This window comes from Theropithecus gelada, chromosome 13, assembly GCF_003255815.1.
Source record: "Theropithecus gelada isolate Dixy chromosome 13, Tgel_1.0, whole genome shotgun sequence".
Lineage (NCBI taxonomy): Eukaryota > Metazoa > Chordata > Mammalia > Primates > Cercopithecidae > Theropithecus > Theropithecus gelada.
In genome coordinates, this window is record NC_037681.1 from 81,707,402 (window position 1) to 81,733,183 (window position 25,782).

General features: G+C 40.4%; 1 protein-coding gene across 8 annotated transcripts in view; it reads left to right on the forward strand.

The window, feature by feature from the left end:
• Positions 1-1,819: 1,819 nt before the first annotated feature.
• Positions 1,820-25,782, forward strand: part of KIAA1841 (KIAA1841 ortholog) — a 75,705-nt gene continuing 51,742 nt past the window's right edge. For 3 of the 8 annotated variants that reach the window (XM_025354231.1, XM_025354228.1, XM_025354233.1), the window contains exons 1-10: positions 1,820-1,974; positions 4,787-4,921; positions 6,552-6,710; positions 7,736-7,922; positions 9,661-9,754; positions 13,740-13,978; positions 18,213-18,271; positions 19,927-20,087; positions 24,903-24,989; positions 25,101-25,211. In XM_025354231.1, coding sequence (XP_025210016.1) covers positions 6,561-6,710; positions 7,736-7,922; positions 9,661-9,754; positions 13,740-13,978; positions 18,213-18,271; positions 19,927-20,087; positions 24,903-24,989; positions 25,101-25,211 — 1,088 coding nt within the window. In that variant the 5' untranslated portion in view covers positions 1,820-1,974; positions 4,787-4,921; positions 6,552-6,560. Of the gene's footprint in view, positions 1,975-2,167; positions 2,416-4,786; positions 4,922-6,551; positions 6,711-7,735; positions 7,923-9,660; positions 9,755-13,739; positions 13,979-18,212; positions 18,272-19,926; positions 20,088-24,902; positions 24,990-25,100; positions 25,212-25,782 lie in introns of those variants that run through there. The other 5 variants (XM_025354230.1, XM_025354229.1, XM_025354232.1 and 2 more) reach the window with 4 other exon arrangements.

Here is a 25,782-nt window from a genome sequence, read left to right on the forward strand (position 1 = left end):
CTGGCTGGGGCTGGGTGTGGTGGCTCACACCTGTAATCCTAGCACCTTAGGAGGCCGAGGAGGGCAGATCACCTGAGGTCAGGAGTTCCAGACCAGCCTGGCTAACATGGTGAAACCTCGTTTCTACTAAAAATACAAAATTAGCTGGGCATGGTGGTGCACACCTGTAATCCCAGCTACTCGGGAGGCTGAGGCAGGAGAATCGCCTGAACCCGGGAGGCGGAGGTTGCAGTGAGCTGAGATTGTGCCATTGCACTCCAGCCTGGGTGACAAGACCGAAACTCTGTCTCAAAAAGAAAAAAAAAAGAATTTACCTGGCCAGGCGTGGTGGCTCATGCCTGTAATCCCAGCACTTTGGGAGGCCAAGGCGGGCGGATCACCTGAGGTCAGGAGTTCAAGACCAACATGGTGAAACCCCGTCTCTACTAAAAATACAAAAAATTAGCTGGACCTGGTGGCACGCGCCTGTAATCCCTGCTATTCAGGAGGCTGAGGTAGGAGAATCCCTTGAATCTGGGAGGTGGAGGTTGCAGTGAGCCGAGATGGTGCCACTGCACTCCAGCCTGGGCAACAGAGCGAGACTCCGTCTCAAAAAAATAAAAAAAGAATTTACCTAACCTAACCTAATATCTTGTGATACAACACTTGCCTAACTTTAATTTTTTTTTTTGACAGGGTCTCACTCTGTTGCCCAGCTTGGAGTGCAGTGGTGCAAACAGCTCATTGTGGCCTTGACCTCCTGGGCTCAAACAATCCTCCCACTTCAGCCTCCTATGTAGCTGGGACCACAGGCATGTGCCACCATGCCCAGTTAACTTTAAAAAAAACTTTTTTTTTTTTTTTTTTGTAGAGACAGGGTCTCACTTTATTGCCCAGGCTGTGCTCAAGCTATCCTCCCGTCTTGGTCTCCCTAAATGCTGGGATTATGGGATTACAGGTGTGAGCCACCGCACCCAGCCACTTTAATATCTTTACGGAACAAAAATCGTAAAAGATCTGCAGAAAGTCACAGGATGATACAATTGGAAAAAACTCCTGACATTCTGTACAGTGAACCACTTGATCTCTACTTAATCATGAGATCTCATAGTAATTATTCATTTGGATAAGGCTTTACTTTTTCTGTTCTTTCTAATCCTAATATTTAATTTTGGTTATCAGAATAGACCAAGTGGAAATTAGATAGAAATATTGACATGTAGCAGTTACCCTACAATATTGAGCCGTTTGCATTTTACTAGATGCCCAACAGTAGTGTTCCTTACAATAACACACACACACACCCATACCCACACACACCTTATTAATGTATGAAAACCGAATTTTTAATCCAGAACTATTTACATTTTTAAAGAGCTACCTCCTGGTAAGACACTTCAGGTCCTTACCCAAAGACCTTGGTCTAAAACATACTTTTGGTGTCCCTCATCATGCGATCTTCCCGCTCTACCTAAGCAGTGTACCAAATGATCTGCACCAAGAACAATTTCATCCATTCTTTAATCAAGGTTCTTTTATCTCCTATATATCCCCCTTTCTTCTGGACTCAGGGTTGGTCACCTAAGATCAGGCTCCTAGGATCTGGTTGCTAGGAGACAAGACGCTGGGAGGGTGGGGACGCTACACTGCGACAAGCCTGGGAGTGAACGCCGGAGGAGGAAGGAGCAGGAGCAAGCAAGGCGAGGCGACAGTCAGCTGCCGCAGCCCGTCCGGCTCCCTCCCGCCCGGCAGGGCTCGGCGCTCATTGGCTCTGCCGCTGCGGCGTTGGCCCGCGATTGGCCGGGCGGCGTCGGCTCGGCGCCCCGCGACCCCTCGGCTCTAGTCTCCGCAGCCGCCTGCAAGGGGCGGGGGCGGAGTGTGAGGCGCGGCGGACGGGGTTGCGGGCTCGGTAGCGGCGCTTCAGGGCGCGAGCGCGGGAGCTGCTGCCACTGCAGGTAACAGAGGCGCTGCGAGGGCAGCCGCGGCCCTGTGGAGGTGAGTGAGACGCCTAGGGGGCTCGGGTGGCCACCGCGGGGAGGGAAGTGCGGCATGGGGCGGTACCGCTCACAGCCAGCCGGCTCCCGCCGCGGCTTCCCACCCCCGGCGGCCCGGGCGGGGGTCCCACTCGCCCAAACGCCCCCGAACGCCCCCGTGGACAGCCCTCAGCCGGCCGCTCCCCGAGCAGCCCGCCGGCCCGTGTCCAGTCACCCGCCCGGTCCATGTCCCTGCAGACCGTCCCGCCCTCGCACAGCGGCGGGAACCCCAGCTTCTGCGCGCCCGGCCGCGCCCCGGGCCTCTGCCTCGCCTCGCCCCGCGGCCTGGAGTCTTTGTCTGCTCTGCGCCCCTGGAGTTTCTGTGCCTCCACGGGCATGAGCGGGGCGCGAAGGTCTGGGGGTGCCCCGAGGACGCGCCGCGCAGTGAGCCTCCGGGCCCAAGGTTTGAAGGGGTTTGACCTCATCCCGGGTCTGGGATGTGATTTTATTTTCTCCTCCAGCTGCCTCCGATCTCTTGTGTGTGCAGAAGTCAGGAAGCCTGGGTACAAGGCTTCTTCCCGGTCCGGGATGACTCGGTGTTACCGCCGCCTTCTGTTAGGCCAGAGGCCTTTGACCTGCCTGCCTGCCTGCCCCACGGGGTCCCCTCTCTTCCCATCTTTCCACTGCCTAAGGAAAAACGTCTCTGTCTCCAAGAGCTTTTTTTTCTATTTGAAATAAGAAAAAAAATATATCAGATTCCTGTTGTACACCTCTATCTGGTGTGGAAGTGACTTAGACTAGTCTTATTAATACGTATATATTAAATATATAAACCAAGAGAAGGGGGGTGGGGGATGGGAGGGGAAGTGTGTTCTTAAAAAGTGAAGTCTGTTAAACAAATTGGATTTTTATTTTTGGTAAATAACGTATTTTACCTTAAATATTCAAGATTTTGGTATTTTATGAATGGGAGTGGATTTCATAGTAATTTGAACTTTGAACTTTTTCTTGTCACTGTTTTTGATAAATTTATAATTTCCAGAATGAGGTGCACTATGACAGCTATTTAGAGATAATTTATGTTTTATTAAGGATTATCCATCAGTGCTATGCCTTTTATACTTAAATTCAGACTCTGATTTCTTGGACAATCATTTAACTAGAATTAATGCTGGGGAGTCTTCCCTTGCTCAGTACAGTTGTATAACAACTGTACAGTTGGTCAACAGAAAAACTTTTTTTCACATTTGGATGATTTAAAGTACTGTTAAACATGTATAGCATAAATGAGTATCACATTTGAAATATAAGCTTTTAAGTGTTTGACGTGGGTAATATTTTAAAAATGAATCTTTTTGGAAGTGAAGAGAAGTAAGCTGTCAGGGAGGATCCTTGCCCTGAATTCCATTTTAGATTGTTTTCTACCAAGGCCCAAAAAATCATAATAAAACACCCTGGCCGGGTGCGGTGGCTCACGCCTGTAATCCCAGCACTTTGGGAGGCCGAGACGGGCGGATCACGAGGTTAGGAGATCGAGAACATCCTGGCCGACATGGTGGAACCCTGTCTCTACTAAAAATACAAAAATTAGCCGGGCATGGTGGTGCGTGCCTGTAATCCCAGCTACTCGGAAGGCTGAGGCAGGAGAATCGCTTGAACCTGGGAGGCAGAGGTTGCAGTGAATGGAGATTGTGCCACCACACTTTGGCCTGAAGAGAGAACGAGTGAAACTCCATCTTAAAACAACAACAACAGCGCACCATATGCTCTAACATGCCTCCCAAATTGTGTGGTATGAAAAGCGATCCAAGTATTAGGCAAACAAGTAGAGATCAGTTCACTAGAGAGAAACCAAGTCTTTAAAGGATTCAAAACTAAATTGATTAATCCAGCAGGACAAGATCCCCATCCATCTTTGCACATCCCCATCTATACTTAAATGTTTAAATGAGTTGTGGACCTGCAGTTTGGAGTGAGTTCCAAAGGATACATTAAATGTCTCTTAAGGTTTTGTGACCTTTTCATTAATTCAGCAAACATTTTGGCAGTATCTCCCTTGCTGGTCACACTTCTGGGGAATCAAAGATAGAAGGCCCAGCCCATCAAAGAAATCATAATCCAGCGAGTTAAAGAGAGAAATAAACAGAAATTTCTCAGGGCCCTTCCAAGGTTCTTCCAGGACCTTTTCCAAGCCTTCTTTCCCCATGTTTTCATCAAACTCAGTCTGGAACATGAAAAAGGGCATTACTTTTCAGATTTACTCACTTTTTTCATCTGACTTTGAGATGACCAGCTCTTTAAAAAACAATGAAGTTCTGTAAAATCTGTTTTCAGCTGGGCACAAGGCAGTGCTTTACAGTTATTAAACTAATTCTTGGAAATTTTTGTGCCAATAATGGGCAAAGTAGAGAGGAGAAAAATAATAGTAATAAATTATTTATTGAGCACCTTTTGTATGCCAGAGAGTGTGCTGGTGCTTTATATATAGTATTATTTAATTCTCACCATAACTCTAAAGGTTAGGTATTTTCCTTACAGTATAGCTGAGACAGTATATTGGAGCCATAGGTTGCACTGCTAGAAGTGGTAAAGCTGGGTAAGAATCTGTAGCTGACTCTTTCTACTCATTTTGTTGGTGGCATACTTCATTGGAATGTTGCTGTCTCTCCTTTTATCTGTCACATTAATCTTTATGAATCTGTTTAAATCTGAGGATCTCTGGAGTGGTAGTGCTACTACACACATTATGTAGTCCTCACTCTTTGCCAGGTAGCACTTTCCATATATCCTCAGAAGTACGTAAGCTAGCTACTGTTATTATTTTTGTTTTACAGATGAGGAAATTGAGGCACAGAGATTAGCTAATCTGAACCAGATAATGCCATAAGTAGTAGAGCTGGGATGCAAACTTGGACAGTCTGACTCGAGTCTGCACACTTAACTACTCCACTGTTCTGGCCTTCAACAAGGTACATCTTTGGTTGGTAGGAAGCTGTGATTTTAGTGTGCTAAATGTTTTTCTGTTTTTGTTTCTTTTAAATGTTCATTCAAACACATGTAGGATAACTTTATGTTGTCTACCACCTGATGTTCTCTACCACTGTCTTATGTAAACAATGACGTAGTACTAATTATAATTAACATTTGAGAGCGTACCACATTTGTGACACCTGTGCTGTGTTTTAAATATTTCACATAAATCCCAGCACTTTGGGAGGCTGAAGTGGGCAGATCACAAGGTCAGGAGATTGAGACCATCCTGGCTAACACGGTGAAACCCCATCTCTACTAAAAATACAAAAAAAATTATCCAGGTGCGGTGGCGGTCGCAGGCGCCCGTGGTCCCAGCTGAGGCAGGAGAATGGCGTGAACCCGGGAGGCGGAGCTTGCGGTGAGCCGAGATCGCGCCCCTGTACTCCAGCCTGGGTGACAGAGCGAGACTCCGTCTCAAAAAAAAAAAAAAAAAATTTCACATAAGCCTCAGCACAATCTAAATACTATTATTTATGCAACATCTCATTTGTGAGGTACTTTTATCATCTTCAAAGTGCTTTCACAAAATAATCTCTTTTAATTCTTTCCACACTGTCAGTCAGAAGTATTACCATCACCTGCTTTTATTGCTGCATTTCAGCAAAGTTGGATGACTTGCCTTGGCTAGCAGGTGGTGGAGCCAAAACTCAAACCAGAGCTTCAGACGCCTGTGTACGCTGCTTTTTTTTATTGTACTGATCTGTCAGTGAATCTCTGCTTTGTACTTCTTGTCCTAAGATAGATCATTTTTTTCCATAGGAACAGTTTATATTTGGAGATTGTATTCCTAACCCAGAATCCAGTGTCAGCTGAATCATAGATATAACTAGTTAAAACTTTCGTCATTATTTTCATCTGTAAATTAATGTTCCAACTTTAGACACAGTGCCTGGCACATAGTGATGGCTCAGTAAATGTTTGAATGAAGAAGTATGTCTTCCACATTGATGTAAGAAAGTTCCTCAAATGTTTTATGTTTGCATGCATAGTTTCTTTTTCTATTTGATATCATAACCCTCTCCCCACACCTCACAAACAGAAAGTTTCAGAATTACTTAACTGAATCATAACTAACTTCAAATTATATTAGACTCTGTCCCTACTGACCCTAAACCATTGTTTCCAATCTGCTGTCTTAGCCGGTACTATACCTCTTGTGTGGAACGGAAAGAGCGTGGAATTGAGAATCATTTTTACCTGGGTTTGAATCCTTGCTCTGCCTCTTCTTAGCTCTGTGATCTTGTAAAACTTACTTAACATCTCTGAACCTCATCTTGTAAAATTGGGGACTCTGTCTCTAAAGAAAAAAAGATAAAAAATATTATATGCTTTTTATCATATATTTATTCATCTCCATATTTTTATACATCCATTTATCAATGTATAATATTCAAATCCTTTTATGTGAAGAGATTTAGGCTATACTATGTTTATTTTAGGTCAGTTTTATTTTTCCTTTACATGGTAGCAGATAATTCTTAGGAATGAATTATAACTGATCTATAATGTTCTGAAAACATTTGGATTTCAGAGTTAAATAAAGCTTTTTGTTTTCCCTATCCCTAGTTCCAAAAGATGAGTCGTGGATATTCAGAAAACAACAATTTCCTGAACAATAATAACCAAATGGTGTTGGACATGATCCTTTATCCATTAGTTGGAATCCCTCAGACTATCAACTGGGAAACTATAGCAAGGCTCGTGCCTGGATTAACACCGAAAGAGGTAAATAACAGTCCCCCCAGAATATCTCCTGAAAATGTTCAGAAAAGGTCATCAATTTAAAGAAACACCAACTGAGAGAGAGAAAAATATTTGAGTTTTACATATCCAAATGTATGTATTAACACTGAATAGACAGCTATATAATTTGACTAGATGCAAATTACATAAATTATATATATATATTTGTTGTTGTTTTTGCTTTTTTGAGGCAGGATCTCTCATTCTATCATCCCAGGCTGGAGTACAGTGGTGCCATTACGGCTCACTGCAGCCTCAACCTTCCAAACTTAAGTGATCTTCCCACCTCAGCATCTCACAGTCTCTCTCAGAGTCTCATTATGTTGCCCAGGCTGGTCTTGAACTCCTGGCCTCAAATGATCTTTCTGCCTCTGCTTCCCAAAGTGCTGGGATTACAGGCATGGTCCACCATACCCAACCTGGTCTTCCTTGTTTTACAGGAGCATAAATATATATGCCTTTGAGTTAAAGCACATTAAAATAAAACTCTACCCTGAATTTTAAAATGTAAAAATAGAAGTTAGAGACTTTTGCATAGTGAAATGTGTACAAATATTTTAGATGTTACTCTACAGGTTAATACTCACTTACAAAAAGTAATTATTGAAAAATATCTTCAAATAGAAGGCAAGAAAGTATCTTTTCAATTTTTTATTTAAAAAATTCCCAAACCGCTGGGCATGGTAGCTCATGCCTATAATCCCAGCACTTTGGGAAGCAGAGGCAGGTGGATCGTGAGGTCAGGAGTTCAAGACCAGCCTGACCAACATAGTGAAACCCTGTCTCTACCAAAAATCCAAAAAATTTGCTGGACGTGGTGGCAGGCACCTGCAATCTCAGCTACTCAGGAGGCTGAGGCAGGAGAATTGCTTGAACCCGGGAGACAGAGGTTGCAGTGAGCCAAGATCACGCCACTACACTCCAGCCTGTGCGACAATGTGAGACTCTGTCTCAAAAAAAAAAAAAAATTCCCAAACCTCTATTTCTTTCATTTTATATTATGACAGTGTGCAAAAAGGTTTGATGAATTAAAGAGCAGTGGAGGCTCACCTGTTGACAACCAGTATAATTCCCTCATGGCTGCTGGAGAGAGTCCTGTTGAAACTTTAGCCACATATATCAAATCCTCACTTCTTGACATACATGGAGAATTTCAGGAGACTCCAGTTGGTCATGATGCAGTTTCCAAAACAGGTAAGGTTTTAAACTAAAATGTAGTACTTGTCCTTATGATAATTCTGCAGAAGATTATATATTCCAATCAACTTTTCTTTCTTTGTTTAAAGGCTAATATAAACATTAATAGAGAAATGTATTCATATTTGTATCTTCCTGAATTTTGTTGTTTTTTCTTTCTGAGACAAGGTCTTGTTCTGTTGCCCAGGCTGGAGTACCGTGGCACCATCTCAGCTCACTGCAACCTCCATCTCCCAGGCTCAAGAGATCCTCCTGCCTCAGCCTCCCAAGTAGCTGGGACTAGAGGTGTGCACCACCATGCTTGGCTAATTTTTGTATTTTTTGTAGAGATGGGGTTTTGCTGTGTTGCCCAGGCTGGTCTGGAGCTCCTGAGCTCAGGCCATCCATCCGCCTCAGCCTCCCAAAGTGCTGGGATTACAGATGTGAGCCACTGCACCTGGCCTGAATTTTTAAAATTATGTTTATCTTTGCTACTTTTTAAAAAAAAGTTTTAGGGCAGCAGTGGCTCACAACTGTAATCTTAGCACTTTAGGAGGCCAAGGTGGAAGGATCACTTGAGGTCAGGATTTCAAGACCAGCCTGGGCAACATAGCAAGACCCTGTCTCTACAAAAAAATAAAAAATAAAAATTAGCTGGGTGTGATGGTGCACACCTGTGATCCTAGCTACTCAGAAGGCTGAGGTGAGAGGCTTGCTTACGCCCAGGAGGTCAAGGTTACAGTGAGCTATGATCAAGCCACTGCACTTCGGCCTAGGTGTCTGAGCAAGACACTGTCTGTAAAAATATTTAAACATTTTAAAAAATAAATTTTTAAGTGTTAAACTATCGGTCAGATACAATCACCAAAAAACCCACTTTACTGTGTCAGAATGTTCTACTCTAATCTACTGGCCTGGCTAATTTCATGTATTTTTTTTTTTTTACTACAAATATTCTTTTACTTTCTTTTAGAGGGGTTTGCCCTGTGCCCTTTACTTAATATTCCTCTTTCCTGAGAGACTCTTGCTTGTCTCTCATGTTATGTTTTTTTTTTTTTTGGTTTTTTTGTTTGTTTGTTTGTTTTTTTACAGCTACTCTTTTTGTTTTTGGAGATGGAGGTTGCACTGTGTTGCTCAGGCTGCTCTTGAACTCCTGAGCTTAAGCAATCCTCTTGCCGCAGCCTCCTGAGCAGCTGGAACTACACGTACATGCTACTGTGCTGAGCCTACAGCCACTCTTTATTATAGTCAACAAGAGCTTCAACTGACACAGTAGTGGGGTAAAAGATGTTTTCTGCAATTACGTTGGAAATAACAAGAGCTTCAACTGACACAGTAGTGGGGTAAAAGATGTTTTCTGCAATTACATTGGAAATAATAACTGGTTCTGGAAATCCTCTGAGTGTAGCGAGTTATTTTAATCTCAGCAGCGGCAGAGTATTGATGTAAAAATTTGCTTCAGAAAGAGAAAACTATGCTGTTGGCTTTTGAACATTTGATCCCGTTTGTACACACCACATTAGTAGTTTTTGAAATTCTCGTTCTAACAGTAGCAATTTGTGATTCATTTTTGTGTACTGTTTCTTCCATATATCTTTAGAAATACTAAAGGAAAATGCCACCCTGGTAAGTACCATCTTTAGCCTTGGAAACCATGCATTTACAGTATTACCATTCAATAAATAAAAACCCATTCTCAGCTAGAAACACTAACCCCCACCCTTTTTTTTTGTATGTGTTTGTTTCTGTATTTAAGGAAGACATAGTATAGCTTCTACAAGGAATTCTTCTTCAGAAAGTGAAAATTGTACTACTCATAATGGTGGAGAAAAGACTGAAGAATCTGAAGGGTAGGCGGCTGGTTGTTTGCTAGATAAGATTTAATATTGATACCAACTTTATAAAATATATGATTGGTGGTTTTATGCATGTTACCATAAGGTAGGAATTTCATATTACATAATTGCTGAAACTACTGGAATCAGCTTAGTTCATGTGTGGAACTGACCTAAACTTGACTTATTCATGTTCTTATTTATAAATTGGATTACAGTTTTCTATTTAAAGATTTTTATTTTTATTTTTATAAATATTAGAAATAATATCTGTTAACACAAAACTTTTAAAAGTAAATTTTAATACCCAAGGAAAAAAACTCTATGCCATTAATTCTCCAACTTTACTAAAGAAATTGGATGTGTGGCCAGGCGCGGTGGCTCAAGCCTGTAATCCCAGCTCTTTGGGAGGCCGAGACGGGCGGATCACGAAGTCAGGAGATCGAGACCATCCTGGCTAACACAGTGAAACCCCGTCTCTACTAAAAAAAATACAAAAAACTAGCTGGGCGAGGTGGCGGGCGCCTGTAGTCCCAGCTACTCGGGAGGCTGAGGCAGGAGAATAGCGTAAACCCAGGAGGTGGAGCTTGCAGTGAGCTGAGATCTGGCCACTGCACTCCAGCCTGGGCGACAGAGCGAGACTCCATCTCAAAAAAAAAAAAAAAAAACAAAAACGGTATTTTAGAACTATTTGAACATAACTACTCATTATAGAAAATTAAAATGTCTTTCAGTGTATTGCAAGTTTTGATAGTTTTGTTTTGTTCTGCCTGTTTTTACAATAAACAATATTGTTAGGTGTTCAAAATTAATGAATTTTTAAAAATGGATATACCATATAGCCATCACCCAAATCAAGACACAGAATGTTTTTATTATTTCTGAAAGTTCCTTTGTATACTTACTTTTCATGGATTTTTATGAAAATCTTACTTTTTATAGATTTTCAAGAACAGCTTGCTTTATCTGTAATTCATATATCATAAAATGAACCCTTTGAAAAAGCTCTGGAGGTTGATGATTATGCTGATTGTACAACAGTGTGAATATAATTAATGCCACTGAACTTAAAAGTGGTTAAAGTGGTAAATTTTCCTTTATGTATATTTAACCACAATTTTAAAAATTCACCCTTTTAAAGTGTGTAGTTCAGTTATGTTTAGTTTATTGGCACAGTCTTGGAGGTTTTCTTCTGAGACAAAGTCTCACTCTGTCACCCAAGCTGGAGGGCAGTGGCTCCATCTCAGCTCTCTGCACCTTCTGCCTCCTATGTTCAGGCAATTCTCATGCCTCAGTCACCTGAGTAACTAGGACTTCAGTGTGTGCCACCATGCCCATTTTCGTATTTTTAGTAGAGATGGACATTCGCCTTGGTGGCCAGCCTGGTCTTGAACTCCTGGCTTCAAGTGATCTGCCTGCCTTGGCTTCCCAAAGTGCTGGGATTACAGGTGTGATCCACCACACCTGGCCGTATTCACACAGATTTTTTTTTTTTTTTTTTTTTTTTTTTTTGAGACGGAGTCTCGCTTTATTGCCCAGGCTGGAGTGCAGTGGCCAGATCTCAGCTCACTGCAAGCTCTGCCTCCCGGGTTTACGCCATTCTCCTGCCTCAGCCTCCCGAGTAGCTGGGACTACAGGCGCCCGCCACCTCGCCCAGCTAGGTTTTTTTTGTATTTTTTAGTAGAGACGGGGTTTCACCGAGTTAGCCAGGATGGGCTCGATCTCCTGACCTCGTGATCCGCCCGTCTCGGCCTCCCAAAGTGCCGGGATTACAGGTTTGAGCCACGGCGCCTGGCAACACAGATTTTTAACTGATTGGTTGGTTTGTGTGACACAAAAATTTGCCAAAAATTTTTTTTTACTGAAATAATCTAATATTTTACACTGTAGTCTAAAAAACTGTGGAAACTCTATGTTTCATTACGTCAATTATTACCTGTTTATGTTTTGACCATAATTTCTTTGGAAGAGCAATTTTGTGAAAATTTGTTTAAATTCTTTTGACTTTGATAGAGCATTGATTATAATCCTTTTTCTGGTAGCCCAATTTTATTTAATTCTTTTTTTTTTTTTAGAGACGTGATCTCACTGTGTTGCCCAGTCTGGTCCCAAACTCCTGGGCTCAAGCAGTCCTCCCACTTCAGGCTCCCAAGGTGCTGGGATTACAGTTGTGAGCCACCATGCCTGGCCCTCCAGTAATGTACTTTTTTTCTATCAGGAATGTGTGAATTAAACACACAATTCAATTAAATTCATGTTGTAGGACAGTGTGTCTCTATTCTCTTCCTTTTGTAATGACATGAAGACAGATGTAGATTACACTGATGTTTCTTTTTAAGGTGATAAAATTTTTTGTTGTTGTTTTTGAGACAAAGTCTCACTCTGTTGCCTGGGATGGAGTGCAGTGATGTTATCACGACTCACTGGAGCTTGACCTCCCTGGGCTCAGGTGATCCTCCCACTTCAGCCTCCTGAGTAGCTGGGACCACGGGCATGCACCACCATGCTGGCTAATTTTTAAAATTTTTCTGTAGAGATAGGGTTTCATCATGTTACCCAGGCTGGCCTGAAACTCCTGGGCCCAATCAGTCCTCCTGCCTTGGCCTCCCAAAGTGCTGGGATTACAGGCATCAGCCACCATGCCCAGCTGACATAATTTTCAAAGAAAGTAAATACTAGGAGATTATAATTTTTGTAGCAGACTCTCTGATGTATCATTTAAACTTGTGCTTAAATTATGTTTAAATATGTAAATAAGCACATTGTAGTCTTAGGAATGCTTTTAACTACATTTATTAATTTATATTTAATATATTTATATTTTATGTATATGAATGCCTAGAAGCAAACTTTTTTGCTGTTAAAAATAATGAAGCCATGCTAGTTTTTCATTTGATTCTTCAGTGAAGAATTATAGCTATTTTTCCTTTTTTAAAAAATGAAAATTTTGGGCCGGGCGCGGTGGCTCAAGCCTGTAATCCCAGCACTTTGGGAGGCCGAGATGGGCGGATCACAAGGTCAGGAGATCGAGACCATCCTGGCGAACACAGTGAAACCCCGTCTCTACTAAGAAATACAAAAAATAGCCGGGCGAGATGGCGGGCGCCTGTGGTCCCAGCTACTCGGGAGGCTGAGGCCGGAGAATGGCATGAACCCGGGAGGCGGAGCTTGCAGTGAGCTGAGATCTGGCCACTGCACTCCAGCCTGGGCTACAGAGCGAGACTCCGTCTCAAAAAAAAAAAAAAAAAAAAAAAAAAAAAAAAAAAAAAAAAATGAAAATTTTAGTATTTAATGATACTCTCTCTCCCATGCCCATAACCGTGTAAAAGTGCTGTTTTATGTTCCTCATAGGAATTAGAGTGTGTTGGTTAATTTTTCTTTGTGAAATGGTACTATTTTTATAAACTTTATTTATTTATTTAGAGATGGAGTCTTGCTCTGTCACCCAGGCTGGAGTGTAGTGGAGCCATCTCGGCTCACTGCAACCTCCGCCTCCCGGGTTCAAGCAATTCTCCTGCCTCAGCTTCCCAGGTAGCTGGGACTGCAGGCACTGCCACCATGCCCAGCTAATTTTTTGTATTTTTAGCAGAGACAGGGTTTCACCATATTAGCCAGGATGGTCTCGATCTCCTGACCTCGTGATCCACCCGCCTCAGCCTCCTAAAGTGCTGGGATTACAGGTGCGAGCCACTGCACATGGCCATAAACTTTATTTTTAATGTATAACTTGAAAAATAAATTTCAAACTGTGTAAATTATTAGTCCTGTAGTAACAATATTTTATTTGTTTTATTACATCAGTAATTTGCTAAAATTAGTCATAATCTAAGAGATGATCAGGCTTGCAAGACACTTGAAAAATGTCAAGACCCTATAAAACTGATTGGTGGTCAGAATTGTCAAAAACATCTTATTCTCTTCCCTTCACTAAATGTCAGTATTCTTGGCTCCTTTTCTAAAACTCTAATAATTGCATTTTTGTGTAACATTTTTTATGAAGGCCAAACATGGTGATCCATGTGTGTGATGAAGCAAAAAACTTGAAAGAAGATTTTACTTGCCCACGAGATCTTTTGATATCAGAAATGAAGTACTTCGCTGAATATTTATCTATGGATGCCCAGCGCTGGGAAGAGGTGGACATTTCAGTTCATTGTGACGTTCACATTTTCAACTGGTTGATAAAATATGTTAAAAGGAACACTGAGGAGAATAAAGATTGTGAGATGCCCACTTTAGGTAAAAAACAATCTGTTGCTTATTTTGTAGTGAAATTTGTGTGTCACCCGGTAGTTTCTTCAGGCCAAAAGTGAAATATGGAAAATTGTTTGGACACCAGTGTTTATGCTCATATTACTAACAGCCTTTTAGGAAACTGATAATCTCATCTTTTTTAGAAAAGTATAGTAAATTTATGGCAAACGAACAGATCTCTAGATCAGCAGTTCGCAATGTATGGTATATGGACCAGTGGGATACTAGGGACCCTTTTAGGGTGTCTACAAGGTCAAAACGTTTGCATAATAATACCAAGATGTCACTTGATTTTCTCACTGTGTTGCTCAGATGGTACCAAAGCAATAGTGGGTAAAACTGTTGAAGCTTTAGACAAGATCAAGGCAGGGGCACCAAACTGTACTAGTAGTAAGTACATAGTTGCATAGTTAATAAGAAAAAATCTAGTTTCACTTAAGAATGTCCTTGGTGAAGCAGTAAAATTACTAATTTTATTAAATCTTGACCATTGAGTATACATCTCTTTACTGTGATGAAATGGAAAGTCCACTCCTGCTGCACACCAACATATGATTCTCCTGAGGAAAAGCACTTGTGTGATTGTTTTCAGTCCTGAAGTAGATTAGCTGCTCTTTTAAAAATTGAAAACCATTTTTACTTGAGAGAACAACTGACAGAGAAATAATGGTAATTCAGACTTAGGTATTTGGCAGACATTTTCTTGAAAATGAGCTCTTCACTTAAAGCTGAAAGCATTTGTCACCTGCTGTCAGTGACAAAATTCAGGGTTTCGAGTGAGAATTACAGTTTTGGAAAACTTACCTGCTTACATATGCTTGACAGAAGGCTTCTCAATACTTGACTTTTCTGATGAGATTGGTGATCATATTAATGACTGTGATTTTTAAATGTATTGTGCAATGAAGTATTTCAACATTTGGAATATCTGTATAATTCACTGAGCCAACATTTTCCAAATGACCAATGCATTTTATTTTCAAAAAGTCACGCATGGGTGAAAGATTCATGCAAAGTGCAAGATAAATTAGATAATTTTGTTGTTAACAGTCAGAAAAGTTCACTGACACAATTCAGATACCATTGCAATTAACCTTTAAGAAACTACTATTTGTCAAGTTTGGTGTAACATCAAAGAAGGCTACCCACAAATTGAATGCAGAAACAGATATGAGAATCCAGTTGTCTTCTATTAAGTCAGACATTAAAGAGATTTACAAAAAATGTCAGACAGTGCTACTCTTCACTCTATTTTTTGTTCTTGTTGAGAAAGAGTCCGCTCTGTCACCCAGGCTGGAGTGCAACAGCGTGATCTCAGCTCACTGCAACCTCTGCCTCCTGGGTTCAGGTGATTCTCCTGCCTCAGCCTCCCGAGTAGCTGGAATTATAGGCGCATGCCACCACGCCTGGCTAATTTTTGTATTTTTAGTAGAGACAGGGTTTTGCCTTATCAGGCTGGTCTCAAACTCCTGACCTCAGTTGATCCGCCCGCCTCAGCTGCCCAAAGTGCTGAGATAACAGGCGTGAGCCACGGCGCCTGGCCTAATATTTTTCATTTTAGAAAAGGTAGTTATTTTAGGCAGGCATGGTGGCTCACACCTGTAGTCCCAGCACTTTGGGAGGCTGAGGTGGGTGGATCACTTGAGGCCAGGAGTTCGAGACCAGCCTGGCCAACATGGCAAAATCCCGTCTCTACTAAAGATACAAAAATTAGCTTGTCGCGGTGGTGCCCACCTGTAATCCCAGCTACTTGGGAGGGTTAGGCATGAGAATTGCTTGAGCCCATGAGGTAGAGGCTGCAGTGAGCCAAAATTGCACCACCGCATTCCAGCCTGGGCGACAGAGTGAGACCCTTCCTAAAAAAAAACAAAACGTAGTTATTTTAATAAAAATATGTTAACATGTGATAGGTTTTTTGTTCTTTGTAAATGAATTCATATTTTTTTATTTTCTCTATTTTAATTTCTAATGTGATAAATACTGGCAGATACAACCCACATAAAGAAAAACCCTTTGGGATTCCTAGTTTTTAAGTTTGTAAAGGGGTCCTCAGATCAAAAGTTCAAGAACCAGTGTTCTAAATGATAGCATACTACTAGTATTACTAGTAGAATTACTGTAATAAGAATAATTACTGAGTAATATTTCAATCTGCATACACTTGTATGATCACACTTGTGGTTTAATAGTCTTTCTGTGCACTAGAATTGCTATTTACAGTAGTATTAAAATAGAACTTATTGGAAAATATATCTATGCCGACAGTGTAAAAGTTTTTGAAAAAAGTTAGTAATTTATTGTATTATTTAGTGACCACATTAATAGGAGAGGTTTCTAGTGGTCCTTAAATAAAAATTACAAGAATGCTAAATCAAAAATTTCAGCCAGAATCCAGCGATTCCAGACTAACCAGCTATAATATGTATGTGTTAAATAAAAGTCAAAACATGTAGAGTGTAGTAAAGGTAAAAGAAATGCAGCAAGCCTGGCCAGCATAGTGAAACCCTGTCCCTACTAAAAATCCAAAAAATATTAACCTGGTATGGTGGTGTGTGCCTGTAGTCCAGGCTACTCGGGGAGGCTGAAGCAGGAGAATCTCTTGAACCCAGGAGGCAGAGGTTGCAGTGAGCAGAGATTGTGCCACTGCACTCCAGCCTGGCGACAGAGCAAGACTCTGTCTCAATTTAAAAAACAAACTAACAAACAAACAAAAAAAAACCGGTCTCTGTGGCTCACGCCTGTAATCCTAGCACATTGGGAGGCCGAGGTGGGCGGATCACCTGAGGTCAGGAGGCGAGACTAGCCTGGCTAACATGGTGAAACCCCGTCTGTACTAAAAGTACAGAAATTAGCCGGGCGTGGTTGAGGGCGCCAGTAGTCTCAGCTACTCGGGAGGCTGAGGCAGGAGAATCGCTTGAAACCGGAAGGCGGAGGTTGCAGTGAGCCGAGATCGCGCCACTACACTCCAGTCTGGGCGAAGGAGCGAGACTTTGTCTCAAAAAAGAAAAAAAGAAATGCAGCAAAGCTAGTCATTCTGTTATCTTTACCTTAAATCAGTGGCTATAAATGTAAATATTTACAAAAAAAAAGTCTTCTAACCAGGAAAACTACCAAAATGCTTAATTACATTTCTAATAATCCAGCCACTGGTTCCTAACTGGGAGCTTTTTCACCAGCTGCTTCCTCCCTTCACCATTTGTGTTTAAGAGACTTGACTGGGCGCGGTGGCTCACGCCTGTCATCCCAGCACTTTGGGAGGCCAAGGCGGGCGGATCACGAGGTCAAGAGATGGAGACCATCCTGGCCAACATGACGAAACCCTGTCTCTACTAAAAATACAAAAATTAGCTGGGTGTGATGGTGAAGAAGTGTAGTCCCAGCTACGCGGGAGGCTGAGGCAGGAGACTCTTAAACCCAGGAACAGAGGTTGCAGTGAGCAGAGATTGCACCACTGCACTCTGGCCTGGCAACAGAGTGAGACTCCCTCTCAAAAAAAAAAAAAAAAAAAAAAAAAGCCTTGAATCTAGAATTGTTATTTAAAGAGACAGATTGGGATTACTTATTTTAACTATTGTCTGCTTAGTCGTTTATTTAGAATTGTCTTAGTACTGTAATGATGCAAAACACAGTTTTCTTTCCTTAAACATACCTCATGGGAGAGGACAGGTTTGCTAAACTACAGCATCAGGCAGCATCTCCTTTTCTGTATGCCTGAAAGCTCACTCATTATGCCTTTAGGAAGTAAGTTTAGTACTCTGCAGTAGTAAATTTTTTATCTTTCAGAATCTTTTAAAATTAAATATTTGTTCATAACAAGCATTGAACTCTTTTTAAAGTAACTTTTCTAATAACAAATGCTCTCATTAATCATTTAAAAAGTTTTCTAACTATTACTTGTGTATGCAATTAATTATAGTCTCAATTATCTTTTTCCCTGATTTAGTCAAGGAGAAGATTGCATATGTCATATCTTTAACTGGAGACTTTTACTTTATATGAATCCAACACCAGAATAAATTTATTGTGCATTTTCTCCATAACCTAAGTTTTAACATTGAATTTTCTTTATTTTGTGTATCTAACCCATAAGCTATAATAAGGTTATATTAAATTATTCTTGTTACAGTAATGTCCTCTTTTAAGGTGAGAAGGAGCCTGTTCAGAGGAGATTGGGGTACTCATCAAAAGGATAATCTAATTTCTTTCTTTTTTTTTTTAGAGCCGGGAAATGTCATTTCAATTCTTATTTCTTCAGAGTTTTTAAAAATGGATTCACTGGTAAGTATTGACTTAAAAAATCAAAGTGCTTCTGTTCACTTATGCTTTCTTTTCCTTCAAGTATCTCAAAAATTCTGAGACACTTTATTAAAATTATTATTAATTAAAAAAACAATTAAAAAATTGTTAGTTCAAGAGTATAATTTCTTTTTTTTTTGAGACAGAGTCTCTCTCTGTCGCCCAGGCTGGAATGCAGTGGGATGATCTCAGCTCACTGCAACCTCTGCTTCCCTGGCTCAAGTGATCCTCCTACCTCAGCCTCCCTAGTAGCTTGGACTACAGGAGCATGCCACTACACCCGGCTAATTTTTCTATTTTTTATAGAGACGGGGTTTTGCTATGTTGCCCAGGCTGGTCTCGAACTCCTAATCTCAAGCAATCCACCTGCCTTGGCCTCCCAAAATGCTGTAATTACAGGTGTGAGCCACCACACACAGCCAGAATACTCCTTTTCTATATTAGCAGATGTGAAGTTTATTTATTTGACTCTTCGGGGTTTGTACTAGTCCCTGTATTCTTTTATTTTTTAAATTAAATAGAGATGGGGTGGGGTGGTCTTGTTATGTTACTCAGGCTGGTCTCAAACTCCTGGGCTCAAGTGATCCTCCTGCCTCAGCCACCTGAAGTGCTGGGATATAGGTGTGAGCCACCATGCCTGGCCAATTACCTGTATTCTTTCTACTCCTTAGCTCTTCCCCATTTAGCCCAGCTGGTATCAGTTGCTTCAGGGAAGGGTTACAGAAAAAAAGCAGAGACTAAATGAGTTTTTGAGTTTTGAAATTTTTGAAACCTTTGAATTTTGAAATCTAAGCCCTAAAGGATAATTTTTATGCTGTAAGCATAAATATTTGGAAGAATACATGATTATCCTCTCTTTACTTTTAAAGTAAATAAACATACCTCAGGTTGGAGAGAGAGAGGATGTAACGAAGAGAGCAAACCCACCATAAGTGAAAATTCTGAATTGACTGAAATTTTGTTTCTGACACCCAGGGAAAAGGAGGCTTAAAGTTCTAACTAAGTTTAATTATAAGAAGTTACAGACCCGGCACAGTGGCTCACGCCTGTAATCCTAGCACTTGGGAGAGGCCAAGGCAGGTAGATCACGAGGTCAGGAGTTCAAGACCAGCCTAGCCAACATGGTGAAACCCTGTCTCTACTAAAAATACAAAAATTAGCCAGGCGTGGTGGCGGGCACCTTGTAGCCTAGGAATGCTGAGGCAGGAGAATCGCTTGAACCCAGGAGGTGGAGGTTGCAGTGAGCTGAGATTGTGCCACAGCACTCCAGCCTGGGTGACAGAAGACTCCATCTCAGGAAAAAAAAAAAAAAAAAAAGTAGTTACATATTCTGTACACTTGAGTTTTTAGACTAAAATTTATATATACCTGCCACAATTTTAAAAGATTCATTATTATTATTTGAAATATTCTAAAGAAGGTTGAAAATAATTTTTTAGGTATGTATATATGCTGTTACAAATTTGACCTGCTGGATTGCCTTTGGAACAGTATAGATTAAGTCAAATAGGCAAATCCCAGTTAGTACCTAGCAATATATGGGTTAGACTTTTGATGAATTTTATCTTTGAAAGGTATTGCTATGACATTGTCCTACATGCTACTATTTTCAACATTTATTTTCTGTGATTTTTTAGGTTGAACAGTGTATTCAGTATTGCCACAAAAATATGAATGCCATAGTAGCTACCCCATGCAACATGAACTGTATTAATGCAAATCTTCTCACACGTATAGCTGATCTGTTCACACACAATGAAGTTGATGATTTAAAGGACAAAAAAGATAAATTTAGAAGGTAATTTCAAAAATTTAATTTTAAACCTAATATTCCTGTTAAAAGAAATATATTTGTTTCATGTAGTGAAATATTCTTTTTTTTTTTTTTTTTTTTGAGAAAAGTTTTCACTGTATTGTTCAGGCTGGAGTTCAGTGATGCAATCTTGGCTCACTGTAGCCTCAACCTCCTGAGCTCAAGTGATTCTCCTACCTCAGCCTCCGAAGTAGCTGGGACTTCAGGCGTGTACCACCGTGCCCAGCTAACTTAAAAAAAAATTAACTTTTTGTAGAGACAGGGTCTCACTTTGTTTCCCAGGCAACAAAGTTGCCCAGTTTTTGAAATTAATTTTTACTCTCTCTTTTCATTTATAGTTAGCTTATTATTATTATTTTGAGATGGTCTCTCTCTGTTGCCCAGGCTGGAGTGCAGTAGCAAGATCTTAGCCACAACTTTCACCTTCAGGCTCAAGTGATCCTTCCACCTCAGTCCAAGTAGGTGGAACCACAGGCACACGCCACCATGCAGAGCTAATTTTTGTATTTTTTGTAGAGATGGGGGTTTGCCACGTTGCCCATCCTGGTCTTGAATTCCTGGGCTCAAACGATCCAACCGCCTTGGCCTCCCAAAGTGCTGGGATTACAGGTGTGAGCCACCATGCCTGGCCAAAATACTCTATTTTTAGAATATATTTAGAAATATATTTCTATTTTATTTTAAATGAAGTAAGTAAAGTGAAGTAAAATTTATCCAGAGCCAATGGCTCAAGATAAAAATTAGTAATTAGTTACTTTGTATAATGGACATATGAATATATAGTGATAGTGAATTATGTTAATTATGAAGATACTACTGAAGAGGCTGAGGTGGGATAATTACTTGAGGCAGGTGTTCAAAGCTGTAGGGCACTGCTGTTATCCCTGTGAATAGCCACTGCATTCCAGCCTGGGCAATATAGTGAGACCCTTTTCTAAAAAACTAAAAATTATTAAAACATACCTTAGATAAAGGGAAAAGTGGTATGAAATGAGGTCAGCAGTGGTTATATCATTTATGGGCTGTTTAGGTCATAGCCAGGAGGATATACTTTAGGTGTGAATGGAAGCAGGGGAGTGACGTGATCTGATTTGTTTTTAAGAGACCATTTTGGTTGCTATGTGGAGAATAGATGTTAGGGATTTAAGAAGCAAGGAGACCTGTTCAGAGGCTGGTGTAGTAGTCTGTTGAGAAATGAAAGGGTTTGCACTAGGGTAGAAACAGCAGAGCTGGAAAGAAGTAGATGGACTCAGTTGTTAGATTTATGAATGTAATGATGTGGGAAGAGAGAGGATTCCAGGATAATTATTAGGTTTTCAGTTTGAGTAACTAAGTGGACGGTAGTGCTATTAATGGAGAAAGGAAACATTGGGAGGGGAAGGAATGGGGTAAGGGAAATCAAGGATAGATTTAGGTCTTTTTGAGATTATTTAACATACTTCTTGGACATTCAAGTAGGATGACAAGTAGATACCTGGGTATATTAGTCTGGAGTTTAGGTCAAAGGTCAGGACTTAAAATAGAAATTTAAGAGTAGATGAGATTTGAAACCATGGAACTGGATGAGACCATACTTTTTTTGTATGTCCTGTTCAATAAATCTTTGCCTCCCTAAAAGTGGTGAAGACATTGTCCTATGTTTTTCTGTTATTCATCTTGAATTAATTTTTTTATATGGTATGAGGTAGGGGTCAAGGTTCATTTTCTTTTTTTCTGAAATAGATATCTAGTTGACACAATACCATATGTTAAAAAGACCATCCTTTCCCCCACTGAATTGCAGTGGTACGTTTACTATATGTTTCTGAATTGTCCTTTTTGTTCTGTTGATTTCTTTGTCTATCCTTGTATCAGTAGCACACTGTCACACTGTCTTTTTCTTTTTGAGACAGAGTTTCACTCTTGTCACCCAGGCTGGAGTGCAATCATGAGATCTCAGCTCTCTGCAACCTCCGCCTCCCAGGTTCAAGCAATTCTGCCTCAGCCTCCCAAGTAGCTGGGATTATAGGCACCCACCACCACACCCAGCTAATTTTTGTATTTTTAGTAGAGATGGGGTTTCACCATGCTGGCCAGGCTGGTCTCAAACTCCTGACCTCAGGTGATCCACCCACCTTGGCCTCCCAAAGTGCTGAGATTACAGACATGAGCCACTACACCCAGGCAACACACTGTCTTAATTATGATAGCCTTATAATAATTTTTGGCATCTGGTAATTTAAATTCTCAAGTTTTGCCTATCTTCAAGATTGTAGTGTTCTCTATTAAGTTTTTGGCATTTCTATATAAATTTGATAATCAGCTTACCCATTTTCTCTTTCTCACAAACACATAAACATGCTAGAATTTGGGATTCATGTAATCTGTAGATCAATTTAGGAAGATTTAACGTTTTAATAATACTGTGTCTTTCAATCCATGAATATGGTATAACCTTCCATTAATTTGAATTTATTTCACCAATGTCTTGTAGTTTTCAGTGTAGAGATATTTTTCCTTTTTTTTATTTATTTTATTTTAATTTTTGAGACAGGGTTTTGCTCAGTCACCCAGGCTGGAGTGTAGTGGTACGTACAGTCATGGCTTACTGCAGCCTCAAACTCCTGGGCTCAAGCATCTTCCCACTTTGACCTTCCAAAGTTTTGGAATTACAGGTGTGAGCCACCATACCCAACCTCCTTTTTAAAATTAAACTTATTCCTAGGTATTTAATATTGTTGGTGCTATTGTAAGTGCTACTCTAATTTATTTCATTTTTTAATTGTTAGCAAGATAGTATTGATAAAAGCTACCGAATATTTAGATTCACCAGAGGAGAAGTAGCCAGTTAAGAGCCTGAGAAGGAGGAGCCAGTGAAGTAGAAAGGAAGGCAGAAGGAAAGAAAGTTTCCAAAGGAAGATGATGATTAAGTGACCAAATATGTGGAATGCTGCTATCACATAGAGTAAGATGGGGACAGAAATGTGACCAAGTGGATTTAGAAAACTTTTTTCCAGATGTTTTACTTTGAATGATTGCTGAAAAAATTGGCAGTATCTATTAGGGATAGGTAGGCTCAAGAGAGGATTTTTTGTTTTTTTAGGAAGGGAGATACTAGATTATGTTTCTATGATCAGAATGATCCATTAGGAATAAATTAATAATTCAGAGGATTATTCAAGAATTTAATCCTGGCTGGTGGCAGTGGCTCACGCCTGTAATCCCAGCACTTTGGGAGGCTGAGGTGGGTGGATCATGAGGTCAGGAGATCGAGACCATCCTGGCTAATACAGTGAAACCCCGTCTCTACTAAATATACAAAAAAAAAATTAGCCGGGCGTGGTGGTGGGTGCCAGTAGTCTCAGCTACTCAGGAGGCTGAGGCAGGAGAATGGCGTGAGCCCGGGAGGCAGAGCTTGCAGTGAGCCGAGATCGTGCCACTGCACTGCAGCCTAGCAGAGTGAGACTCCGTCTCAAAAGAAAAAAAAAAGTTTAATCCTTAAGGGGAATGAGACAGAGAGGAATTATCCAAGAGCTAAATAATTGAAAACAGGAATGGAATTCTAAATCCAGATTTGACTTTTAATAACAGAAGACATTACACAAGGAAAAATGGAGACAGGTAGGATATACATTTAGAATTAAAGACATGCTTAGAAGACTCAACTTCAGTTATATTATGCATAATAACAATTAACATTTATTGAATGCTTAACACTATATCTAGTACTCTTTAAAAACATCACTTAACCCTCATAAAACTTTATGAGATTGGACATACTAACCACACTTTATAGCTGAGAAAACAAGGTTCAAAGAGGTTAAGTAGTTGCTAAAGATCATATATCTAGTTATTGGTAGGCCTGGGTTGTTAAATTCTCAAAATCTTTAATGTGGGATATTCCAGTAACAAAGGACTAAAAGAGGCCAGGCAAGGTGGTGCAAGCCTGTAATCTCAGGACTTCGGGAGGCCAAAGCAGGAGGATTACTTGAAGGCCATAAGTCTGAGGCCAGCCTGGGCAACATAGCCAGCCCCAATCTCTACAGATTTTTTTTTTTTTTTTTTTTTAATTAACTGAGTGTGGTGGCACACAGTAGTCCTAGCTACTTGGGAGGCTGATGTGGGAGATGACCTGAGCCCAGGAGTTTGAGGCCCAGGAGTCTGAGGCAGCATTGCACTCCAGCCTGGGTGATGGAGCAAGACCCTGTCTCTAACAAAATAAAATAAGGCCGGACGCGGTGGCTCACGCCTGTAATCCCAGCACTTTGGGAGGCCAACGCGGGTGGATCACGAGGTCAAGAGATCAAGACTATCCTGGGCAACATGGTGAAACCGCGTCTCTACTAAAAATACAAAAAATTTGCTGGGCGTGGTGGTGCACGCCTGTAGTCCCAGCTACTTGGGAGGCTGAGACAGAAAAATCGCTTGAACCCAGAAGGCAGAGGTTGCAGTGAGCAGAGATCGCACCGTTGCACTCCAGCCTGGGCAACACAGTGAGACTCCATCTCAAAAAATAAATAAATAAATAAATACAATTTAAAAATGACTAAAAGATAGCTATTTATCAATCTTATTTTTTATGAGAAAATAGATGATTGATTGATCAAGCAGTTTTCATCAGAACTGCTTAATTTTATTTACTTAGATAATGATAAACTGTTGTTTATTTACTTAGAACACTAAAAATGTGTTACAAACTCCCAAAGAGAGCCACTAAGGATTTATTAATCTTATTTTACAAATGCACAGATTGGTTTGTTTATTTTCATCATTATAAAGTAAATGTAGAAAATTAATATTTTGATCATTTGTTGTTAATAGCAAACTTTTTTGTAAGAAGATTGAAAGACTGTTTGATCCTGAGTACTTGAATCCAGATTCTCGGAGTAATGCAGCAACCTTGTATAGGTATGCTAACATGTTTTTTCTTTGATATGCTTTATAATGCAGCTATATTCTGTAATTTACTACATTTACATTCTTCTTCCTGGATGTTTTTTGTATTTTCTTTGTTTATAGATGCTGTTTGTGTAAGAAACTTTTAACAAAAGAAACAGAAAGAAGAATTCCTTGCGTTCCTGGAAAAATCAATGTGGATCGACATGGAAATATTGTCTATATTCACATAAGGTGTCGTGAAGATAAAATATATTTTCATATATATGTATTTGTTGTTGTTGTTGTTGTTGTTGTTTTGGAGACGGAGTTCTACTCTGTCACTCAGGCTGGCATGCAATGGCGTGGTCTTGGTTAACTGCAACCTCCCCCTCCCAGGTTCAAGTGATTCTCCTGCCTCAGCCTCCTGAGTGGCTGGGACTACAGGTGCGTGCCACGACACCCAGCTAATTTTGTATTTTTAGTAGAGATGGGATTTCACTATGTTGGCCAGGCTGGTCTCGAACTCCTGACCTCATGATTCACCCACCTCAGCCTCCCAAAGTGCATATTTATAAAAATATAACTACTTTTATAAGGAATGGGATAACATCTTTTTTGCGTGTGATCCAACTTTCATTTAGAAAAATACTTTCAAAACAAGGTAGTTGTTAGTACATTTTATTTACTGGGTAAATGTCATAATGTTTTAAACATTAAAATGATAAAAAAGATTGTATGTTAATCTTGAAAGGTATTCTGGTTAGTGCCTTTAAAATGCTGTCTTTTCACTAACAGATTTTAGTTATCTGTACAAATGTTATAT